At 41.6% G+C, this 21,001-nt stretch overlaps 1 protein-coding gene across 1 annotated transcript in view; it reads left to right on the top strand.

The window, feature by feature from the left end:
• The window catches only part of SLIT3 (slit guidance ligand 3), an 806,608-nt gene that overhangs the window by 29,179 nt on the left and 756,428 nt on the right, over positions 1-21,001 (top strand). The window contains exons 2-3 of the mRNA XM_048861176.2: positions 12,572-12,643; positions 15,771-15,842. Coding sequence (XP_048717133.1) covers positions 12,572-12,643; positions 15,771-15,842 — 144 coding nt within the window. The remainder of the gene's footprint in view (positions 1-12,571; positions 12,644-15,770; positions 15,843-21,001) is intronic.

Below are 21,001 nucleotides of genomic sequence, written 5' to 3'. Positions count from 1 at the left end.
GCTCATGACTGCCAGCTTTCCTGTATCATGAGCTATATGGGATAGTGTTCTCTGAACATGTAACTTCACACAATATGAACAGGGCTCTTGTGCATGCAGGGTGAAATTTAACATGTTACAAAAGGGTTGTAGCTGGCCCTGAATGCCAGTCAGATGTAGGACTTCTGCCCCGAGGAGATATTAATCTGTAATGAGCATATATCTTTTTGCATGAATCTGCTTAAAAAAATGGAGAGTTTATAAATTATAAAGTAAAAGACTCTTTAGACTTGCAGTATAATTTTCCAAGCGTTCTTGAATGGCTTGATTTAAAGAATTTTCACTGAAAGGTACTTTGGCATAGCCCCTAAAAGACTGGATCAGTTCTAATGTACATTTCTTTGCCAGTTCAGAAGTATACTGATATATTTGAAAGCCAATGAAAATTAGAGGTTAAGGTTAGGTTTTTGCAGTTGGAACCTGCTAGTGATCCTACAGTCACCTACAAAGCTTTTTATAACCTTATCTTAGATCTTAGTCCATCCCATGCTTTGCTGCACATTGGGCTACCAAATTTGCCACCCTTACCTGTCAACTCTCCTCTCCAAATCTTCCCATTTCATGTTAAGGCGCTTGATGTTGTTCAGAACTGTTCATTTCTGTGTTATTCGTGGTCTTCCTCTCTTTCTTCTTGTGTTTTCTGGCTTCCATTCAAGGGCAGTATTTGGTAAGCGTTCTTTTTCCATTCTCAGCACATGTCCCAACCACTGATGTCTTTTGCAGATTATTTGTGAGAGGGTGCCTTGTCCAGTAATTTTTCTGACTTCTTCATTCATCTTCCTATCACTATATGTTATTCCCAATAGTCTTCTCAGACATTTGTGATGAAATGCATCCAGCTTTTGCATATCTTTCTCGTTAAGTTGCCATGTCTCACTGCTATATGTTGTGATGGCAATAACAATTGCTTTGTATATGTTTGTTTTTGAGTTGCCAGATGTTTCTGAGTCTTCCAAATGCAGCATTTGCTTTCCCAATTCTTCGTATTATTTCCTCTGAGCTAGTACTCTCCTGGCTGGTGGTACTTCTAAGATACATATAATTGTCCACCTTCTCCAGTTTCTCTTCTTATAGTCCCCATTAGCATGACTTTACATTTCTTTGCATTGTATCTCAAACCAATCTTCTCCGTTACTACTTTTACTTGGTTTGTGCATTTTTGTAGTCCATTGGCATCTTCATTGATAAGAGTGATGTCGTCAGCAAAGTATAGATCAAATAGCCTTTAACTGTTCCATTTTAGGCTCTAGTACTACAACATGTGACTGAAGAAACAAAACAAAACTGCAGGAACCTTGACAAATCAGTAAAGAAACAATGCAAAAAGGATAAGTGAAACAGGATAGAAAGTAAGGCTAGTGAAGCTGAAGAAGCAGGGGAAAGAAATGATAAAACAGTCTACTTGATCCTGAAACAGTTAACAGGATATGGATCAAAATTCAGAAGTGTCTCAGTAAAAGGGAAACAAGGAGAAATTGTGGAAACAGAGGGTGAACAAGGAAATAGATGGGTGGAACAATTCAAAGAAGTGCTAAACCAGCCAGAACCAATTACAAGGCTGGAATTTAACAATGATATACCATTAGACCTAGATATAGATGTATCTGAGGTAAAAATTGAAGCAGTAAAAAAAAAAAAAAAAGCATTGCAGAAGCTGAAAAACAAGGCGGCACCTGGTTTGGACAGCATTCATCCTGAGATGCTTAAATATGGAGGCAAAGACGTGGAATCAGTCATTTGTTTGCTGTGCAACGAAATATGGACGGAGGAGAAAGTGCTGGAAGAATGGAACCTCGGTATCCTAATCAAGTTACCAAAGAAAGGTGATCTAAACAGTTATTTAAATTAGAGGGGAGGAACACTATCTGTCACAGGAAAAGTATTAGCAGCAGTCCTCCTGAACAGAATGAAAGGAAAGATGGATACCATCCTGTGTGAACAACAATCTGGATTTAGACAAGGGAGATTGTGCACAGACACTATTTTCGCCTTGTGATGGATTATTGAGAAAACAATTGAATTCCAAAGCAGTCTTGCCATCAATTTTGTAGACTTTCAAAAGGCATTCGATAGTGTAAACAGAGAAACAATGTGGAAAATTGTGAAACAATATGGAATGCCAACAAAATTAATTAACATTGATAAGCAAGCAATAAACAATTGCCATCTGAAATTGTAGGTTGGCCTAAATTAACTGTATGGCTCATGAACCCCTACAATCCTGTTGATGAACCTAATCCAAATTAATAACAAGCTGAAACCAGGAGAGTTTTTTCTCCTGGGCACAGTTGCTTACAAAACACGTGCACATCTTTAATTTTGTCTCTAGTAGACCTGGCTGAACAATGAACAAATTCTTTAAGAAAACAATCATTTTTTCAGTTAAAAGAAAAATAGTGTGACTACTCAATCAGCTCTAATGCCCATGAAAGTCAGTGAATTACAGAGGGGAATTTACCTAACAGGACAAGAATGCACTGTTGCCTGGCAAATGATGAAACTCAAGTTTGTGAACTGATAAATCACCAACAAAAAATAACACAGCTTAAGAATCCCAAAGTTACATTGCATAAAAAGAATTATTGGTTGCAAAGGTCTTCTGCTTTTGCAGCAGAGTGTACAAGCCTGACTCTGGGTCAGGGCACTAAGCACTGAATGGTCCATGTGGGCGGTGGGGTTTCTGACTGTTCCTCCCAGCAAAAAGAGCCAAGCCTGGAGGAAGAGTTCTGCTCCGGCAGCTGATAGGCAGGAAACTGTGCACAAAGAGAGGAGGCAGGGGTCAGATTGTGACGGAGTAAACAGTCACTTGAGAAGAAGGAAGAAAAAATGCCAACCCTTGGAGAAGCTGGAGCGGAAGCAACTGTAGAAAGTTTGGTTGGGATTTGGTTAGGTTTGCCTAACCTCTAGGAGCCTAAACTCCCTAGATGCCTACGTTTGCACTGGAAAAGTCCCCAGGCATATAAATTGCTGTTGGCATGTTGGCTTTGGCCTCAGCACTGACATCACTGAGCAGCTTGATGCCTAATTCATACATAAGCCCCAGTGGGATTCACAACATAGGAATTTCCCTGTGCTTCTCTCCTGCAGGGTCTAATCCAGTAAGCATGCTCACAGGTGGCCGTAGAGCACGTCTGCTGGATCAGGCTCCACACACCACAGCTGGAGGAGGAGGAGGTGATTGCGGTGCCCCCTTTTATACCCAATAGTCCAGTGGTTAGGGCTCTCATCTGGGAGGTCGGAGACCAGAGTTCAATTCCCTGCTTCTCATCACGCAAAAGTGGGATTTGAACCTCTGAGTCTCAAACATCCAGAGCGGGAGCTCTGGCCACTGGGATATTGAGCATAATGTGGAAGGGGCACCACCTCTCCTGCTCCTTTTCATTTTGTCTTGGAAAAAGGGCTGAGCTGACTCAGGTGCCAAACTCCAGGAGAGAGTTCATGGCAGTGAATCCCGACTGAAGGGAGCTGCCTCCCTCTGGTCCAGAGTTTGGGTTCAAATTGCCTTTTGAGGAGAGGGGTTTTTGCCACACCCCTTTCCTCAGCATTTCCTTCTGGCTATTTTAGGCAGCTTCCCACTCAGCTTGAATCCCTTTTTTAGAGTTTCAGAGTAACAGCCGTGTTAGTCTGTATTTGCAAAAAGAAAAGGAGTACTTGTGGCACTTTAGAGACTAACCAATTTATTTGAGCATAAGCTTTCGTGAGCTACAGCTCACTTCATCGGATGCATACTGTGGAAAGTACAGAAGACGTTTTTATACACACAAACCATGAAAAAATGGGTGTTTATCACTACAAAAGGTTTTCTCTCCCCCCACCCCACTCTCCTGCTGGTAATAGCTTATGTAAAGTGATCACTCTCCTTACAATGTGTAAGATAATCAAGGTGGGCCATTTCCAGCACAATCCAGGTTTTCTCCCCCTCCCCCCCAAACAAACACTCTTTACCAATAGGAGAGTGTTGGGGGGAGGGGGGGAGGGGACCTGGATTTGTGCTGGAAATGGCCCACCTTGATTATCATACACATTGTAAGGAGAGTGATCACTTTACATAAGCTATTACCAGCAGAAGAGTGGGGTGGGGGGAGAGAAAACCTTTTGTAGTGATAAACACCCATTTTTTCATGGTTTGTGTGTATAGAAACGTCTTCTGTACTTTCCACAGTATGCATCCGATGAAGTGAGCTGTAGCTCACGAAAGCTTATGCTCAAATAAATTGGTTAGTCTCTAAGGTGCCACAAGTACTCCTTTTCTTTTAAGACATCTCTCTCTCCCCATACACTGTATAGGGAGCCTGGGTGCCTAACTCAGTGCTATGAATTCCACTTGGTGGCAGGCAGCTAAAAGTTAGGCCCTGCATCAGTCAGCCTGGGCCCCCCTTGTGAATCCCACACTTTGTGCCTGTCCTAGGGAAGTGTGGTCCAGCTGTACAGACTCTTCTAACTCTGGGGTGAGGATAAGTGTGCTGTTAAGAGTGCCAGGAAAAATGGCTCCAGAGAAGGGAGTGCTGATGACAGGACCAGGGTTGCCAACTTTCCAGTGGCACAAAACTGAATACCCCTGCCCCGCCCCTGCCTGGTCGCTTCTCTGAGGCCCTGTCTCCCTCTGTCAGTTGCTCTCCCCCACCCTCACTCACTTTTACTGGACTGGGGCAGAGGGTTGGCATGTGGGAGAGGGGTGAAGGCTCTGGCTGGGGGTGCGGGCTCTGAGGTGGGGCTGAGGATCAGGGGTTTGAGGCACAGGAGCAGGCTCTGGGCAGGGGCTTGGGGTGCGGGCTCCGGCTGGTGTGTGGGCTCTGGGGTGGGGTTGGGGATGAGGGGTTTGGGGTACAGGAGGGAGCTTAGGGCTGAGGCAGGGGGTTGGGGTGTGTGTGGGAGGTGTGGGGTGCAGGCTCTGGGAGGGAGTTTGGATGCAGGAGGGGGTGCAGGGTCCCTGCTGCGCTTACCACAGCTCTCAGGAAGCAGGTGCCAGGTCTCTGAGCCCCTAGGTGCATGGACAGCCAGGGAGGCTCCATGCGCTGCCCTCGTGCCCACAGGCACTGTCCCCGCAGCTCCCATTGGCTGTGGTTCTCAGCCAGTGGGAACTGCGGAGTTGGCACTTGGGTGGAGGCAGCGTGCGGAGCCTCCCTGGCCAGCCATGTGCCTAGGGGGCCTGGTGGCCACTTCTGGGAGCCATAGGGAGCCTGTCTTGGCCTCTAGCCCCCACTGCAACCGGACTTTTAGTGGCCTGGTTGGTGGTGCCACCAGGGTCCCTTTTTGACTGGGCGTTCTGGTCAAAAACTCAATGCCTGGGGCCATGTTAGAGACTATTGATAGAAGAAGCAGTACCTGGAAAAGGGTATGAGTTTGGTCATGCAAGCTGGGGTTTGTCTTGTATAGTGACTTTGGGCTTGCCAGAAAAGGAGAAAGACTTGGTGCACACTGACCAAGGAGAAATTTATGAGGTAATAGCAGTGAAGGCAACAAAATATATACAGGTGAAATAAATACTGATGTCTGTTTTCAAAAATGCTGCATCTCTGGCTTAACAATTCCCACCCTTTCTGTCAGGCCCAGGTCATCCTGGCCCACCAGTGAGCCCTTAGTGAGCTGTGTCATGAGGTAGACACAACTGTGTGCTTAAGAGGAAGCTGAGTTTGTTGACTTAGGAATTGCAGCCAGCCAAGGGGCTTTGCTTGGAAAGGAAAGGTTCATTCAACAGACCGACAACTTATGCTTGCATAAGAGAGACAATTAGGACTTATGCTGAGGAAAAGAGGACCAGCAGGTACTTTTTTGTTCTGGAATTGACCTTATCCCATAATTAGTTCAGGCCGCGGTACTCAGTTTGATTTTGCATGAGGTGATCAGAAGAATGCATTTTAAGAGTATAACTACTTAAGACTTTAGGTCAAACAATACCATCTTTCTGTGGACAGATAGCTCTCTGCAGAGTCACTCGAATCCAGTGTCAAGGTTCCTTTCCCACTCTGAACTCTAGGGTACAGATGTGTGGACCTGCATGAAAGACCCCTTAAGCTTATTCTTACCAGCTTAGGTTAAAAACTTCCTCAAGGTACAAACTTTGCCTTGTCCTTGAACCCTATGCTGCCACCACCAAGCGTGTTAAACAAAGAACAGGGAAAGAGCCCACTTGGAGACGTCTTCCCCCCCAGAATATCCCCCCAAGCCCTACATCCCCTTTCCCGGGGAAGGCTTGATAAAAATCCTCACCAATTTGCATAGGTGAACACAGACCCAAACCTTTGGATCTTAACAACAATGAAAAAGCAATCAGGTTCTTAAAAGAAGAATTTTAATTAAAGAAAAAGTAAAAGAATCACCTCTGTAAAATCAGGATGGTAAATACCTTACAGGGTGATCAGATTCAAAACATAGAGAATTCCTCTAGGCAAGTTAACTTAAATTACAAAAAGACACAAAAACAGGAATATACATTCCATTCAGCACAGCTATTTCACCAGCCATTTAAACAAAACAGAAATGTAACGCATATCTGTCTAGATTACTTACTAAGTTCTAGGACTCCCTTCCTTTTCTATTCTCAGCAAAAGCATCACACAGACAGACAGACCCTTTGTTTCCCCCCCCCCCAGCTTTGAAAGTAACTTGTCTCCTCACTGGTCATTTTGATCAGGTGTCAGTGAGGTTATCCTAGTTTCCTAACCCTTTACAGGTGAAAGGGTTTTGCCTCTGGCCAGGAGGGATTTTATAGTTCTGCACACAGAAAGGTGTTTACCCTTCCCCTTATATTTATGACACCAGCACTCATACTGTCAGGCAAGATCATAGGCCAGCCAGGAAGAGGATAAAAAAACCCAGTTATATTGGAAACCAGATGGATTGGTATTTAAAGGAGAGTGGAAGTTTTACAGCTCTGTCACAAGTGGGAAAGATGAAAGCTGGTGGTCAATAACCTCCATATCAGAGACATTGCTTGTTGAGAGAGAAATTTAAGTGCAGAGCTTTCTTTACCCCATTTTTCCTTCTGCAAACAGCTCACCGAGTCATACCCTTTTATTCATCTAGCTGTAGTCATGGAACTGATGAGATGCTGTTACAAGAAGGAAGGAGAAAAATTCTTCTTCTTAACCTCTGAGGACAGGACAAGAAGCAATGGGCTTAAATTGCAGCAAGGGAGGTTTAGGTTTAGATTTAGTTGAGAAAAACTTCCTAACTGTCAGAGTGGTTAAGCACTGGAATAAGTTGCCTAGGGAGGTTGTGGAATCTCCATTATTAGAGATTTTTAAGAGCAGGATAGACAGGGACGGTCTAGACCAGCGGTTCCCAAACTCGTTCCGCCGCTTGCGCAGGGAAAGCCCCTGGCGGGCAGGGCCGGTTTGTTTACCTGCTGTGTCCGCAGGTTTGGCCGATCGCGGCTCCCACTGGCCCCGGTTCGCTGCTCAAGGCCAATGGGAGCTGCGAGAAGCGGCGCGGGATGTACTGGCCACCGCTTCCTGCAGCTCCCATTGGCCTGGAGCAGCGAACAGTGGCCACTGGGAGCCGTGATCGGACGAACCTGCGGACGCGGCAGGTAAACAAACCGGCTCGGCCCGCAAGGGGCTTTCCCTGCACAAGTGGTGGAACAAGTTTGGGAACCGCTGGTCTAGATAGTGCTCATGCCATGAGTGCAGGGGACTGGACTAGATGACCTCTCGTGTCCTTTCCAGTCCTATGATTCTGTGCCTTTACACCACCTAGCTTTGCTGTTAAACTGTAACGGCTTTAGTACAGGAATCTGTTTGGTACAATTCTTCCATTGAAGAGTATTGTGTATGCTTATGGTGCAAAATTCCTACTTAAAAGGTGGGTTATTCCTTTAGTTTGATAGTACACCATTTTGACATTTGATATCGGAGTCGGTATAATTTGGACACTACAAAGTTTCATTACTCAGATTGTCAAGGAATGTGGTTTCATGTTTTGTGTGGGCGGTCTGGTATAATGCTTAAACAATTACAAATCATGCTAAAATATTATTTGCTTTTGTTGACGCGTGGATGGATTAGATTTTTATTGATAAATGTTGGTGAACATTGATTTTTCTATACACACGCAAACCAACAAAAATATGTCCATAGAAATTAATTAACTGAAGTTACAGATCTGCAGAGTAAGAAAAATGCTGCTTGAGAACCAATTAGAGTTTGATTTAAGGATATTTACTTTTAATGTTTTGTCATGTGGTGTGGACAATTTGCGTTAATGGTTATATAGCATCAGTGTCTACTGTCCTAAATAATTGTCTGACATCACCCCACCCCCCAGCCCCGCCCCATTGTCTAATCCCTGCATAATTTTGGACAGCTGTGAACATTTAAATTGATAAAAATTTAAAAAAAAATGCTTAACCCAGAATTTAGCATAACATTTTTCCACTATGAAAGACTTGTTTTTAACCAGGGATTTTGCAAGTGTAGAGGTTTCTCCTTCGTTATCTTTTATGGTTATGATCTCAGTCAATAAATGGCTATATGTTGAGCTCTAACTTAAAATTTAAAGCAGTTTTCAAATAGGATTCCACCTTTTCCACAGAATGCAGTTTTTATTGGGTTGAAATATATGCTTTTAAATGAGTCCTCTTCCTCTCCCACTGAACCTTCTAAAGGATAAATGATGCAAGTGCCCTATTCTCAGTTCAAAATTTCATGGCTTCAAGATTGTCCTCCTGAGGTTTACTTCTTATGTTAGAGTATTCTTGTACTGGAGGGTGGTCCAGTAAAACAGGGGTTCTCAACCTTTTTCTTTCTGAGGCCCTCCAAACATGCTATGAAAAACTCCATGGCCCACCTGTGCCACAATAACTGGTTTTCTGCATATAAAAGCCAGGGCTGGTGTTAAGGGGTAGCAAGCAGGGCAGTTTCTTCGGGCCCCATGCCCCCCCATGAAGCTAAGTAGCTCAGGCTTCTGCTTTAGCTCCAGGTGGCAGGGCTCAGGGACCCAGGCTTCAACCCCACGCAGTGGGACTTAAGCTTTCTGCCCTGGGCCCGAGGAAGTCTAACACTGGTCCTGCTTGGCGGACCCACAGGGTGCCCCGGATTCCTAGTTGAGAACCACTGCAATAACCACCTTGTCTGTTCTCGTATTAATACAGAGAAGAAGATACTTTGACTCCTGAGATGAAAAAATGCAAACATTCTTAGCGGAAACGAGGGATTATTTTGATCCCCGAATCTGGAATTTCTCTGCAACAAGTTGACTGCCATGCAAGGCTCTGGTTCTCCTGTTTTCTTGAGAGCCTGATGTGCTAGGATTGTGGGAAACTTGCACACTGGGCAGGAGTTAAAGAATGACCCTTAACATTTATGTATTTAACCAACCATATCTAGACACTGTCCTCCATCCCTCTCTTAATTTCTCTCATAAAAACTCAACAGCAGTGGAGAATTGTGTACGCTGTTCATGAAGCACATTAAGATATTCTGTATGCTACTGTCTTCTAAATTTTATTTATGTAAAAATAAAAACATAACCCAGTTCTCTCAAGTCAATGATCCATGTCCTGATCTTTCTGGAGGTGCTACGCTACTCCTATATTGGCAGATATGTTCCTGAGAAGTTCGAACTATATAACCTGTTTTGTTAGATCCATATTTTATAGATTCATGCTCAGTAGGTGTCATGTGACAATGATAAAGCATCTAATCTGATTTTATCTGAATCTGAACTGGAAACATGATTATTATGAAATAATGTTAGTGTCTTTCAATTTTCCTAGTGTGAAACTCTTCCTAATTTGGAAAAGCAAAAACCCAACAGTATTGAAATTAACAAATTCTGTCAAGATCTACTGAAATAAATTTGTACAAACAATGGTGATGGAAGATAAACTTGAAAGGAAGACAGACACATACTCTGAAACCTTGACTATTATAGAAATGGTATTGATATGTAATCACTGTTTCTTTGCTTTAATGGATAGTTTTGGTTTAGGACCTTCCCAAGTCCCACTCCTGCCTTTACTGTCCCCTTTATATTTAAGGAAACTCTCAAGAGAAATAGCACACCTTAACAGGACTATCTGCTTTTGGGAAATAATCTCATGTTCAGACTTTTGTACGTTTTTGGCTTTTGCCAAATGCACTTAGAGAAATTAATCACAATCAAACAAGGTTAAGAAATTATGTATTATCATTGGGGAGACAAACCTTGCTATTACAGAAAGAAATGTCTCTCTTAAAACATACATTTGTGTTCATTCTGATATTTGGTGTCTCGCTTGATCCAAGCTATTGGAGTCATGTGAAATTTTTTTTTAAATGACAGACTTCTAGCCCTCACAGTTGCATAGAAAAGGTTGAAAATGTGAGCTTTAAAGGCTCCAACACCAGAAAGCAAATCTAAAAAACCCCAAATCTGTAATTTAGACTCATGATTGTTAAGATGACAACACTGAACTCTTCACCTGGGTAAGAATTTCTATAACAAAGATCCTTAACCATAACCTTCTGTAAGCACAAATTTGAGTCAGGTTTTTATAATATTTTAATTAAGAAGAAGGATCATTTCTAGCTACCTCCCTTATGCCCAGAATGAACTGGAGGGAAAGCAGCTAGCAGACAAGGGCACTGTAACCAAGTTTGTTGTTTAGTCCTGTAGCAGATGGAGCACTCACTGCCACGGCGCCTCCTGCTGGTTGCCTCGGGAATTAGCTCAGTTCTAGCACTCGGAGTGCCTCGTGCTGGCCGGTGTCTCTCCTGCCTCACAGACCCCGGTGTCCTCTCACCCTGGGTTGCTGTCCCATAGCAGTGCCCTCACTCTCTGGGTCTTCCCTCCTGGGGGAACCCCCTCCCCTATGCCCACCTTGCCTCAGTGGCTACTGCCAGTCATCTAGCCCCCTTTCTCTGGGGCAAGTTGCAGTCTGTAATGGCCATTCATCATTGGCCAGGGAGTTGGACCGGCTGCCTCTGCAGCCCCAGTACTTCCTTAGGCCTTGAACAAGGCCTCAGCCTGGGGAGTTGCCAGGCTGGAGCTCCCCAGCTCCTCTTGCCTTTCTCCAGCACTACTCTGCTTCAGGTACCCTGTGCTCCCAAGCACCTCGGCCCTTCCCTCTCCAAGGCTGGAGTGATACTGACCCAGCTCCTCCCTTTGCCTTATATCAGGGCCAGCTATGGCCTGATTGGGTATGGCTACAGCTGTGGCTGCCTCTTCAAGCAGCCTACCTCAGCTACCTTTAACCTTTTCTCCTAGGAGCGGGATAACTGTCCCATGACAAGTCCATTGCGGGATCTGTGATGCTTCTTGACCTGGAAAAGGAAGTGACATGCAGAGGAGAGCAGTCTCTGAGAGGGGAGTAGGAGGCTAGAAGCAATATCTTGGCAGCTCATTGGGGAGGGATACAAGTGAGCAGGCAGTTGAAGAGTTGTGCCTGAAAAATGGGTTGAACAGTGAAGCCGAAGCAGGCTGTGGCTGGCAAAGGGTTTGCAGCAGCGACAGAGTTGTGGAAATAGTTTGCACACAGAGGTGTGAGGCAGCTACCTGTCTGGACGAAAGTACAGGGCAGAAGGGGCCGCAAAGAACACTATATGGGAACTGTAGCTAGTATGATTTCCAAGCCAGTGCTGCTTTTCTCTCGGAGAGAAATGGGTTGGAGAGAACGTTTGAGGAGCCCCAGGGAGCACACTAAGGCTTTTGATTTACAGGACTGCCCATAAGAGCTTTGGGAGAAAGGAGGCTGCAATTAGATGATAGTGATGTAAGCCTTTGTACCTTTCCATTCTGCTAGCCCTATTAAATTCTACTACTTTCAGTACCTGCAAGTGCTGCATGAGACTCTGTCAAAGCTAGAGTCAGATCACTGTTTAGAGTAGCTACAGTGTGGCTTCTTGACTTTGTGGTAGACAGAGCACACTGCCAAGAGTGGCTAGCGCACGCACCCACTGAGTGAATCCCTGCAGTGGAGTCAGTTACAGTGTACTGACTGGTTGTTGTTAAAACTACTCCAGCTGTTTAGAAAATCCCAGTCTGAGGGAGTTAAACACACAGCTCCTACTGAAGTGCAATGTGGCTAAGGTGAATTGAAAATCCCACTCTTCTCCCCCCCCCCATGTCCCCCAAAAACTCAGTTAAAAGTAGCATCACTGTGGGGGGGGGGAGCAAAATTCATCAGTATTAGTAAATCTTTACTCATTTTATATACTCCCTTTTATATATGTACTCATTTTAGATTTTAATAGGAAAACTAGTTAGTACAATTTTGAGTGCTGATAAAACCAGTGGTTCTCAAACTTTTGTACTGGTGATCCCTTTTGCATAGCAAGCCTCTGAGTGCGACCCCCTCCCTATAAATTAAAAACACTTTTAAATATATTTAACGTCATTATAAATGCTGGAGGCAAAGTGGGGTTTAGGGTGGAAGCTGACAGCTTGCAACCCCCCATGTAATAACCTCTCAACCCACTGTGGGGTTCCGACCCCCTGTGAGAACCCGGTGATAAATAAATGCCCAGGTGAACAAGTTGCATTCTCTTCAAACAGAGTTTTGTGAGGCTACTGAAGTGCCTGAACATGAATTTCTGTTTTCTTTTCTTTGCAGGGACTTAGACAGAAATAATATCTCAAGAATCACCAAGATGGACTTTGCTGGGCTGAAGAATCTCCGTGTCTTGTGAGTATAAAACTAGTTTGGCCTTCAAAATGCTGCATTAGACCATTGGCCTCCAAAAATAAGCACCAGGAAAGATGTGTGCTGCTGATGCCTATGTACTGTAGAACTGTTTACATCCTCTAGTTGTGAAATAGCATCCACATCAGACACTCTGTACAGTTTCTATAGCTAAAGCACTGATTATAGTTTTATGCCATGCCTTAGGTCAAGAGATGAGCTCTAAATTTAAAATCAGTTAGTGAAAGTGGTTCAGTGAAGTTTGAAGACAAATTACCACTGATTTTATGCTATGTGTACACTGTTCTTTTGTCATTAAAACTTGTTAGTTGGGGTGTAAAAAAATTACCCTCCTGACCAACAAAAGTTTTAAAGACAAAAAGCGCAGTGTGGACTGCGCTTTGTCAGCAGGAGATGTGGCTACATGGCATACCTTGTAGCGGTATGGCAGTGTAGACATAGCCTTAGTCTTGGCTAAGTTTTAGATTTGGCGCTGTATGAATCACAGATCATAGTGGCACTGTGACACTGCAAAGTTGCAGCTGGAGTTGAGCAATATTAATAACCATACCGGTCTTTTTAGTGAGTTCATATCTGGTTTTCTTTAACTGGCTTGCTGATTTTTTTTTCTTGGAAAATCTGTAATATGACAGAAGTAGCTGTGTAGCATTTACACAGAACGGTAACATTAATGTATTATGTATAGAAAAATTCAGTACCGAGCTCCTGTTGGCTGGGCGTTGTATAATTCCCTGTGTCCCAAATTAACGGGAGAACAGCAATTCAATATTATGTGTCCCATTTAGCTCACTAGAAGCCTATAGCTAGTTTATTGCCCTCAAGCTAAAGCCCTATAAAGTGACCAGTAACAAAAACCACTTGTGCTTAGCATTGCACAAAAGAGGGGCTCAGAGGTGGTTTTTCCTACTCTTTCCCCAAATAAGCACCTGTGAGAAGTGCAGGTACACTATAGGTAAGTTAAAAGCTAAAGTGAGGGAAAATCTTCTATTTCACCCACTTGCCCTCTGTAGCGAACACACTACTTTTACACCACCTTTTGTACAATTATCTCAGTCCTTAAAGTCCTACAAGATGCCTTGGAGATATATAGTGGATGAACTTTCTAACATTGTGAATTAATGGGCAGATGCTTAATATGGTTGTGATGAAAATACAAATATCTTCCACTATTCCTTCAAAACGTATGGCATAAACTCTTATAACTATTCTAATAAATTTGAGATTTTTGTTATTTAGTTTTAGAAGACTGACTTCCCTGCTTTGTTGCCTCCACCTGCAGGATGAGACTACTACAGCAAGAATTTTCTGCTGCTTGGAGCCATATAAAGTTTGTTGGCTTATATCCCAGCTCTCACTGTTTCTGTGGGGGTCCTTATTAAAATAACATTTACTGACATGGTAGTGTGACTGTTGGTAAATGTTTCTTTTACTGACTGCTATGCTTTGTGTACTGTACAAAATATTGGCTAAATTATACCACATGAGTTATTCATGATAAATACAGTGAAAATCTGGCATAATCTATGTTACGTACGTACGTACGTGTGTGTACACATAGTTGGATCCAAACTACTTGGAGTGGAGACTTCCCCCCCCCCCCCCCCCAGTGACATTTTGGAGAGGCAGGAATTCACTCGGCATGCACTTCAACACCTTTCTCAGTGACTATCAATCACACTGATCAGCAAACACAGTCCAAATGCCCCTAGCATCCAGTCCATCAGTCACCGATGAAGGTGCTGCCTTTCCTGTGGGCTCCGGCTGATTATCACATGTGGTGCAAGCTCATAATGACCACAGAGACCAACTGCTCCATGGGCCTGCCCCACAGTCCTGAGCTGAGATTGTTGGCATGCTGTGCCCCTGCAACAGGTGCCTGTCTGCCCACAGAGTCCCTTCTCCAATGGCAATCCCATCTTCCAATTGGGAAGGAGCTGGTGGCAGGCAATGACACTGAAACAATTTTTATAGTGGGGGTCCTGAAAGCCATTGAACCAAACTGTAAACCCTGTATATGAAGAAAACCAGTTCAAGCCACGGGGTGCGGCAGCGCCCCTAGTCCAGCACCCCCGGTGGCAGGAAATATAGGCAGGATTTCCTGCTAGCCCTCTAGCCAGTCAGGGCTCTGTGAGGTGTGGAGAAGCCCTCTTCTCTTGTGTGTCCATCCCCTAGCTAATCAGAGTGCCAGGGCCATGTGTCACAGCACTGCAGCTCATATGTGGAGTGGGGGCTCCACTTACCTGTCAGTGAGCCCCCCTTCAGTACATCACTTCAGTGTTAAATGGTTGGCCTGACAGGATTTCAGTGGGATTCCACGTAATGGTAAATAAAGACAATTCCAGGCATTTCTACTTGCCTCCAATCTCTTCAGCTGATTCATCCCCGCTTATGCCCTGTCTCATGGGAGGAAAGGAGAGACAGGGATGTGAAAAAGGGACAGAGTGCCTGAGCACTTCCCTTGGTAGCTCTTACCATTCCCTATGATGCAGACCCACTGTCTTTAGTGGTCACAAACAGCTGGCACTCCTGCACCCTTGGAGAAGCTTCACTGAATAGGAACTGCTCAGTAACCTCCGGAGGAGTCTGAAATCCCATGCAGATGCTTATGTGCATGCACTTTATCACTTAATGCTTTCTCTGGATTATTTGCCCTGCTTTAATCTTTTGATGTTGACTACGGGCTTCCATCCTTACTTCCACTGAATAAAATTAAAATGATTGGAAGTGCAAAGAGTAAAGTACTAAGGGGGCAGAATCAGGCCTATAATAAACTTATTGCAAGATTTTAATGGGTTTTGGCAATAATAAATAAAAGTCAATAATGTGGTTACTAGCCCTGGTAATCAGGATGCAGTTTACATCCATGCAAAAACTACCAGTGATATGTATTTTGGACTGTAAATTTAATCTTCTGTTGGTGGTAGAAGTGACCATGGAAAAAACACTGCCATTGGTGGCTTTCACCAGTCTATCACTATCACTGTAATTGATGTTGCTGTGAACAGCACTTTAAATCAAGCAATGTGTAGAGAAATGGCAGAATAAAATATTGTCTGTATAAGGCGTTCTATTAAATTATCATTGTCAACTGGTATTTCTTTAATCATAGGCATTTGGAAGAAAATCAAATCAGTATGATAGAGCGTGGAGCATTTCAGGATCTAAAGCAACTTGAACGGCTGTAAGTATGTCTATTGCATACATGTTGACTTAAAGAACTAAAGATTTTCTGCCTTATTTTATGCATCCTTTTTATTGTGTTTATATAGTGACTTAAAGAAATAATATGACTAGAATGAACAAAAAAATTGACATATTAGAGTTAAGAATAGTTTAAAACAGAGCTGAGTTTTTTAGATTAAAACCTTGGTATCCATGATTTATTGTAATTCAAAATAATATTAACAATAATTTATTAAGAAAACTGTAACCACCAATACATATTTTATATTCTAGCTAATCACTGAGGCAAAGTTAGTCAGGTCTAAATTTTATCTCACTTTGTTTTCTGAAGTTCTCAGGATGACTTCTCTAATTAGATGAATGGTGATGGGTTGTTTTAATAGCCAGCACTACTGGGAATTGCCATAGTATAAATGCCCTGCACTTCCATATGAGAGTAGAACTCCTTGTGTCAGATTATCTATACAGCTACATTTGCTTTGTACTCATTCAGTGGCAGTGATATTGGTGGAGTCCCAGAGGTGTAAAATTGGACTTTGAGTAGAAAATAAGGCCCTTGGTTTTCTGCTTTTGTTAGTGATTTAAATAAAATGGATCTAAAAGATTTAGATAATCTTAAATCCATCATTTACAAGGCCACTGGCCATGTATTATGGTATATAACGGGGTCTGTGTAGAATTCTATATATGAAGGTAACCACAGTCTCATTGTTTTGGTTGAGTGGATCTGCTGTGCATAGGGTGGGAGAACACCTCTGTCTAAATCGGCATGGTGAGTAGTTAATTTTGTGTACACACAATAGAACAAAGAAGTCTTCTGTGCTAAAGCAACTGAGGCCTTGCCTTAATTATCGACAAGCGAGTTGCTTTTTTACACATTGACTTATCTTTTGACAACTCAGGATTCACTCTTATACGAGAAATGTATATCTTGTCTAGGGTTACAAAACTGCTTGAAATTGAAATGATGTAGTTAAGATTCACACTGAGATTGTAATCTGCTCCTTAGAAAAATAGATCTTGAAATATAAAACATTGTTAAGGGTACAAGAGTGGTGATTTTGTATGTTGTGTTCAGGGAAACATCTGGGAAGTAACAGAGTAACAAAGTTACTTACAAAATAATAAATGCATAACCTGACACTAAAATTACGATTGTTTTAGCTAAAAATTTGTTCTTCTTTAAAGAAAATGTCAGCACTAAATCATGAAGTTTCACATCCATTATATGTGCTTTAATGGAATAACTTCCTTCTCTCCTCTTCCCCCACTATTTATTTCTTTAAATGATTCCTCATCTACCTAAAAGGAATATTTGGGAAAAATGCTAGGAAGATACCTAAATGGATAACATAACTAGAAAGCAAATCTTTTCTTTATGTTGTATGTTTTCATTTGTGTGAAACCAGAAATAAAAGAATGGGATTCTTCTACTAGTAACTGCTAAAGTATGTGATATCTGAATGCCTCCCTTAAATTTTCTCTCTGTAAACTCTTAAGTTGGCCTGCTACATACTGTATACTCAAAATCAAACATACACTGTATCTCTCCTTGCTTTTAGGATTACCTGTCATTAAAATGTTTCCTAAATGAATATACCTTGAATTTGAGATTGGGAAACTCACAACTTTTCGGTGCTTCACCTCAAGTCATTTTATAGGAGATGACTATAAATCTAATCTTTTGCTATGGATCAGTGTGCTTTGGAGAAGGAATTGTGGAAAGTTTGGCATAACTTTAAGGGCTAAATTGCAATGTTTTAGGCAATATAAAAACTATTTGATTAACTATTGTCAAGCACCACAAAATATTAATGCAGAAAATACGATAGCTGAATTTAAAAAAAAAGAAGCTGGCTTTTTTCCATTTAATTTATTTCAAATAACAAATAAAAATTTCACTTACACTGCTGCAGGCTTTGGAATACAGTTGGCTTTTGATCTCTTAAAGTGGATGCAAAAGTAATCGTTTGCTTTTTTTAACAAAGCAGCTGCAGTGGGTCAGACTTCTAAAAACTTGAGTAATTTTGTTCCTGGCAAAATATTGTACATTACATTTTCTTATTCAAAATAACATTGGAAATATATTGCTTTTTTTTACAGTAGTGATCACTCAAAGGGCATTAACCCTAAATGAATATTATTTTCTCTTAATGTAGTTTAACTTGTCTAGACATCAGAGCAAAACCCTCATTAACTAAAAATATGGACAGAGTTTTCTTTGTGAAATTTATTGCCTGTGATGTCTTTCCCCTCCTTTAAATCAGTCTAAAACTGTAAAACTAAATGTCTATATAGGTTCCAGTTATTGATGTCACAAACATATTTCTTGATAACTTTCCAATTGTTTTACTTTTACCATTTGCATCTCTAAAATCGTATAACTTAGCTTTACTGAGTGAACGGATGTTAGTTCTCACAATACAAGCAGAGCATCCAAAGGGCAAATTTCTGTCAAAAATTGTGGCAGATGAGGAAAGTGTGAGGCAGACTTAAGCATTGAATTCAAGTCACAACATGGGGAGCTGTAGTGCAGACCTGGTAGTTAAAATGATATTGCAGACAGTAACTAGCTATTTCTGATCAAGCCATTTTTTTTCTTCACCTTTCCAAGTAGACTGGGTTTTGATAATATCCATTAGATATGGAAACCCACATACAACAAGGATTCTGCAAGCTGTCTTCTGCACTTCCTACATTCTTTAAGGGCCTTACTTTCTCTATCACTGAGCACCTACAACTCCAATTCAGTTAAGTTAAATGGGAGCTACAGGTCTTCAGCACATCAAAAAAGTAGGGTTTATTTAGTGGTTTTACACCACGGATTAGTTTTTACAACATTGTCACCTTCTATGCCTTTCTAAACCAGAACTAAAAGGGTCAATTTCTGTGGTGGCTAAGCATCAAAAGAAAAAATGGTTTAAACAAAACATATGTAAAACTAATGTGTGCAGGTAGTCTGCCTTACTTAAACGTTTGTTCTTCTGCAGCTGTAGGTCCAATCCTGCAACCTACGCTGCATAGGCCAACTCCACATTTGTGCACTACCCTATGGAAGTTAAGAGTCTTCATGAGTGTTTAAGTGTCCACCTTCATGAAACAGCTTACAGGACTGAGGCCCTGAAACAGCATTAGTATAAGTCTATCAGGTTTGATAGCTACTGCTCTTGCTGTCATAATCTTTGTAGCACAGAGGTACAGTACGATCTTCCAAAATGTGTGATGAACTTATGTCTGCTAAAGGACTTCATGTGTCAGGTCTTGTGAATAGTAGGACTGCTCAGTAGGTATTTAAGTAGTTATGAAAATAGCTGAAAGAATTTGGAGTGCCCTCCAAGAATCTTCTAAATGATACCCCAGGGTTCAACTCACTTGGCTGGTAGCACTATAACCATTTTAGGGTAACTGCTCTACCTTTTGGTATATGGAATATCTCAGAAGACAGCATCACTTGCTTAGTAATTTCCAGCTCCTTCAAATTAGAACCCTATCCCTTAATTCAATTTATGTTTCATTGTATAAAATGAAATTATGTAGTCAACTGTTATTCATGCTTGTTTTATGTAGGGCTAATTATTGGACCGACTGTAAAACATGACTAACATTGCTGATGGAAAGCCTCAAGAAGCAGAGATTTTTGCATGTTGCTAAGGAAAATTAAAAAGACATGTTCTGAGAATTCAAGCATGATCTAAACATATGCCAATGAGCATGGAATTGTTTAAAGAGAGTAATTCACAAGGTAGAATCTTGGGTACAATTTGTAAGATATCGATTTCAATCAAGCCTTTTAAAATTGCCATGGCATGAACTCCAGCCCTTTCTTAATTAAAGAGATATTTGGAGAGTCTGTTGAGCATGTGAAGTGCCATATAAATGCTATGGATGATTCAAGTTTTAGAAAGATGATTCCCATTTTCTAAAATGGAGACTAGGAAACTTCGTGTTCTCCAGAGTGCTCTTTAATTGCCAATACTGGTATCCAATGAGGGGCCAATAAATATTTTTATACCTCTTTAAGCTAATTTGGTGTAGTTAAGAGATCAAAAGTAAAATCCTCCACTGAGGAGTATCCTAAAGATTTGTGATCCTTTCTCAAGGTCAGATTAACAACTTCCTCTTCTCCCATAACCTTATGATTAAACTGGTCCAATCCCTGTAAGTGCGGGATGTAGTACTCAGACAGGATGAATAAGTGTCTAATGTGATGCACTATTTCTGACTTTGCCTTAACTTATCTAGAACACATAACATTGGAATATATCTGAATAAAAATAGAGTTTTACAATATAGCTGGATCTGATTTGTACTGTGAGCTTAATATGTGTAATACTGTGAAATATTGGCACAAAAAAGTTGTAATACAATTAAAAAACAGTATTTTTATTGGCTTGTTTGTTTGGACCCTGACATTTCAGCTACACAATCATACCTTAAATTTATAAGGTAACAAAGCGAGCAGAAAGGTCGTTACACGTTATACAAACAAAATGAGACACATAATCAAGAACGTAGGTGTACTATAGTAAATGGATAAACTCATGATACTGGGCATGATGGGGCCCAAAGTACAGATTGAAATCCCTCCCACAACCAGATGTCATACATCTCTGTAGAATAAAGAGGCAGGATACAAGACATTAAATAGTCTTGACTTTAACACAACCGTCTGCCAAAAATTGTCACACAGCCCTACTGTCTTCAAAAGGGTTGACTTTAGCTCACAGTTTGTTCTTTCTCCTCAGATCAGCTTCTTTAGCTTAGACTAAAGGATTTCAACATCTGAAAACACTAACAATATGTTTCTGTTTCTAAAGGATGGCAAAAACTATAAATATAGTCAAATCTAATCTCTACAATGTTCGGAAAAATAATTAGCTCTCAGACAAAGAACTTGGATGCCAAGTTTTAACTCCAGAACCCTTGTTTTGTGCAGCGATAGAGCTTTAAAATGGAAATTGGGTTTGACCTTTAACTGGAGAGATGCTACTGTGTATGTTTCTATAAACTGAATTTTAAATGTTTGATTATGACATTAAAGTGTGTTGTTTGGGCATAATGTACTGTAAAATCACTATTAGTGACCAAGGATGCCAGTGGAGAAGAATAAATTGTTCTGAGAGATGCTTTGCAATCTAGACCTCATCAATTAGGACT

The sequence above is a fragment of the Caretta caretta genome, chromosome 8 (assembly GCF_965140235.1).
Source record: "Caretta caretta isolate rCarCar2 chromosome 8, rCarCar1.hap1, whole genome shotgun sequence".
NCBI classification, from domain to species: Eukaryota; Metazoa; Chordata; order Testudines; family Cheloniidae; genus Caretta; species Caretta caretta.
This window is presented reverse-complemented; position numbering and strand designations above follow the sequence as displayed.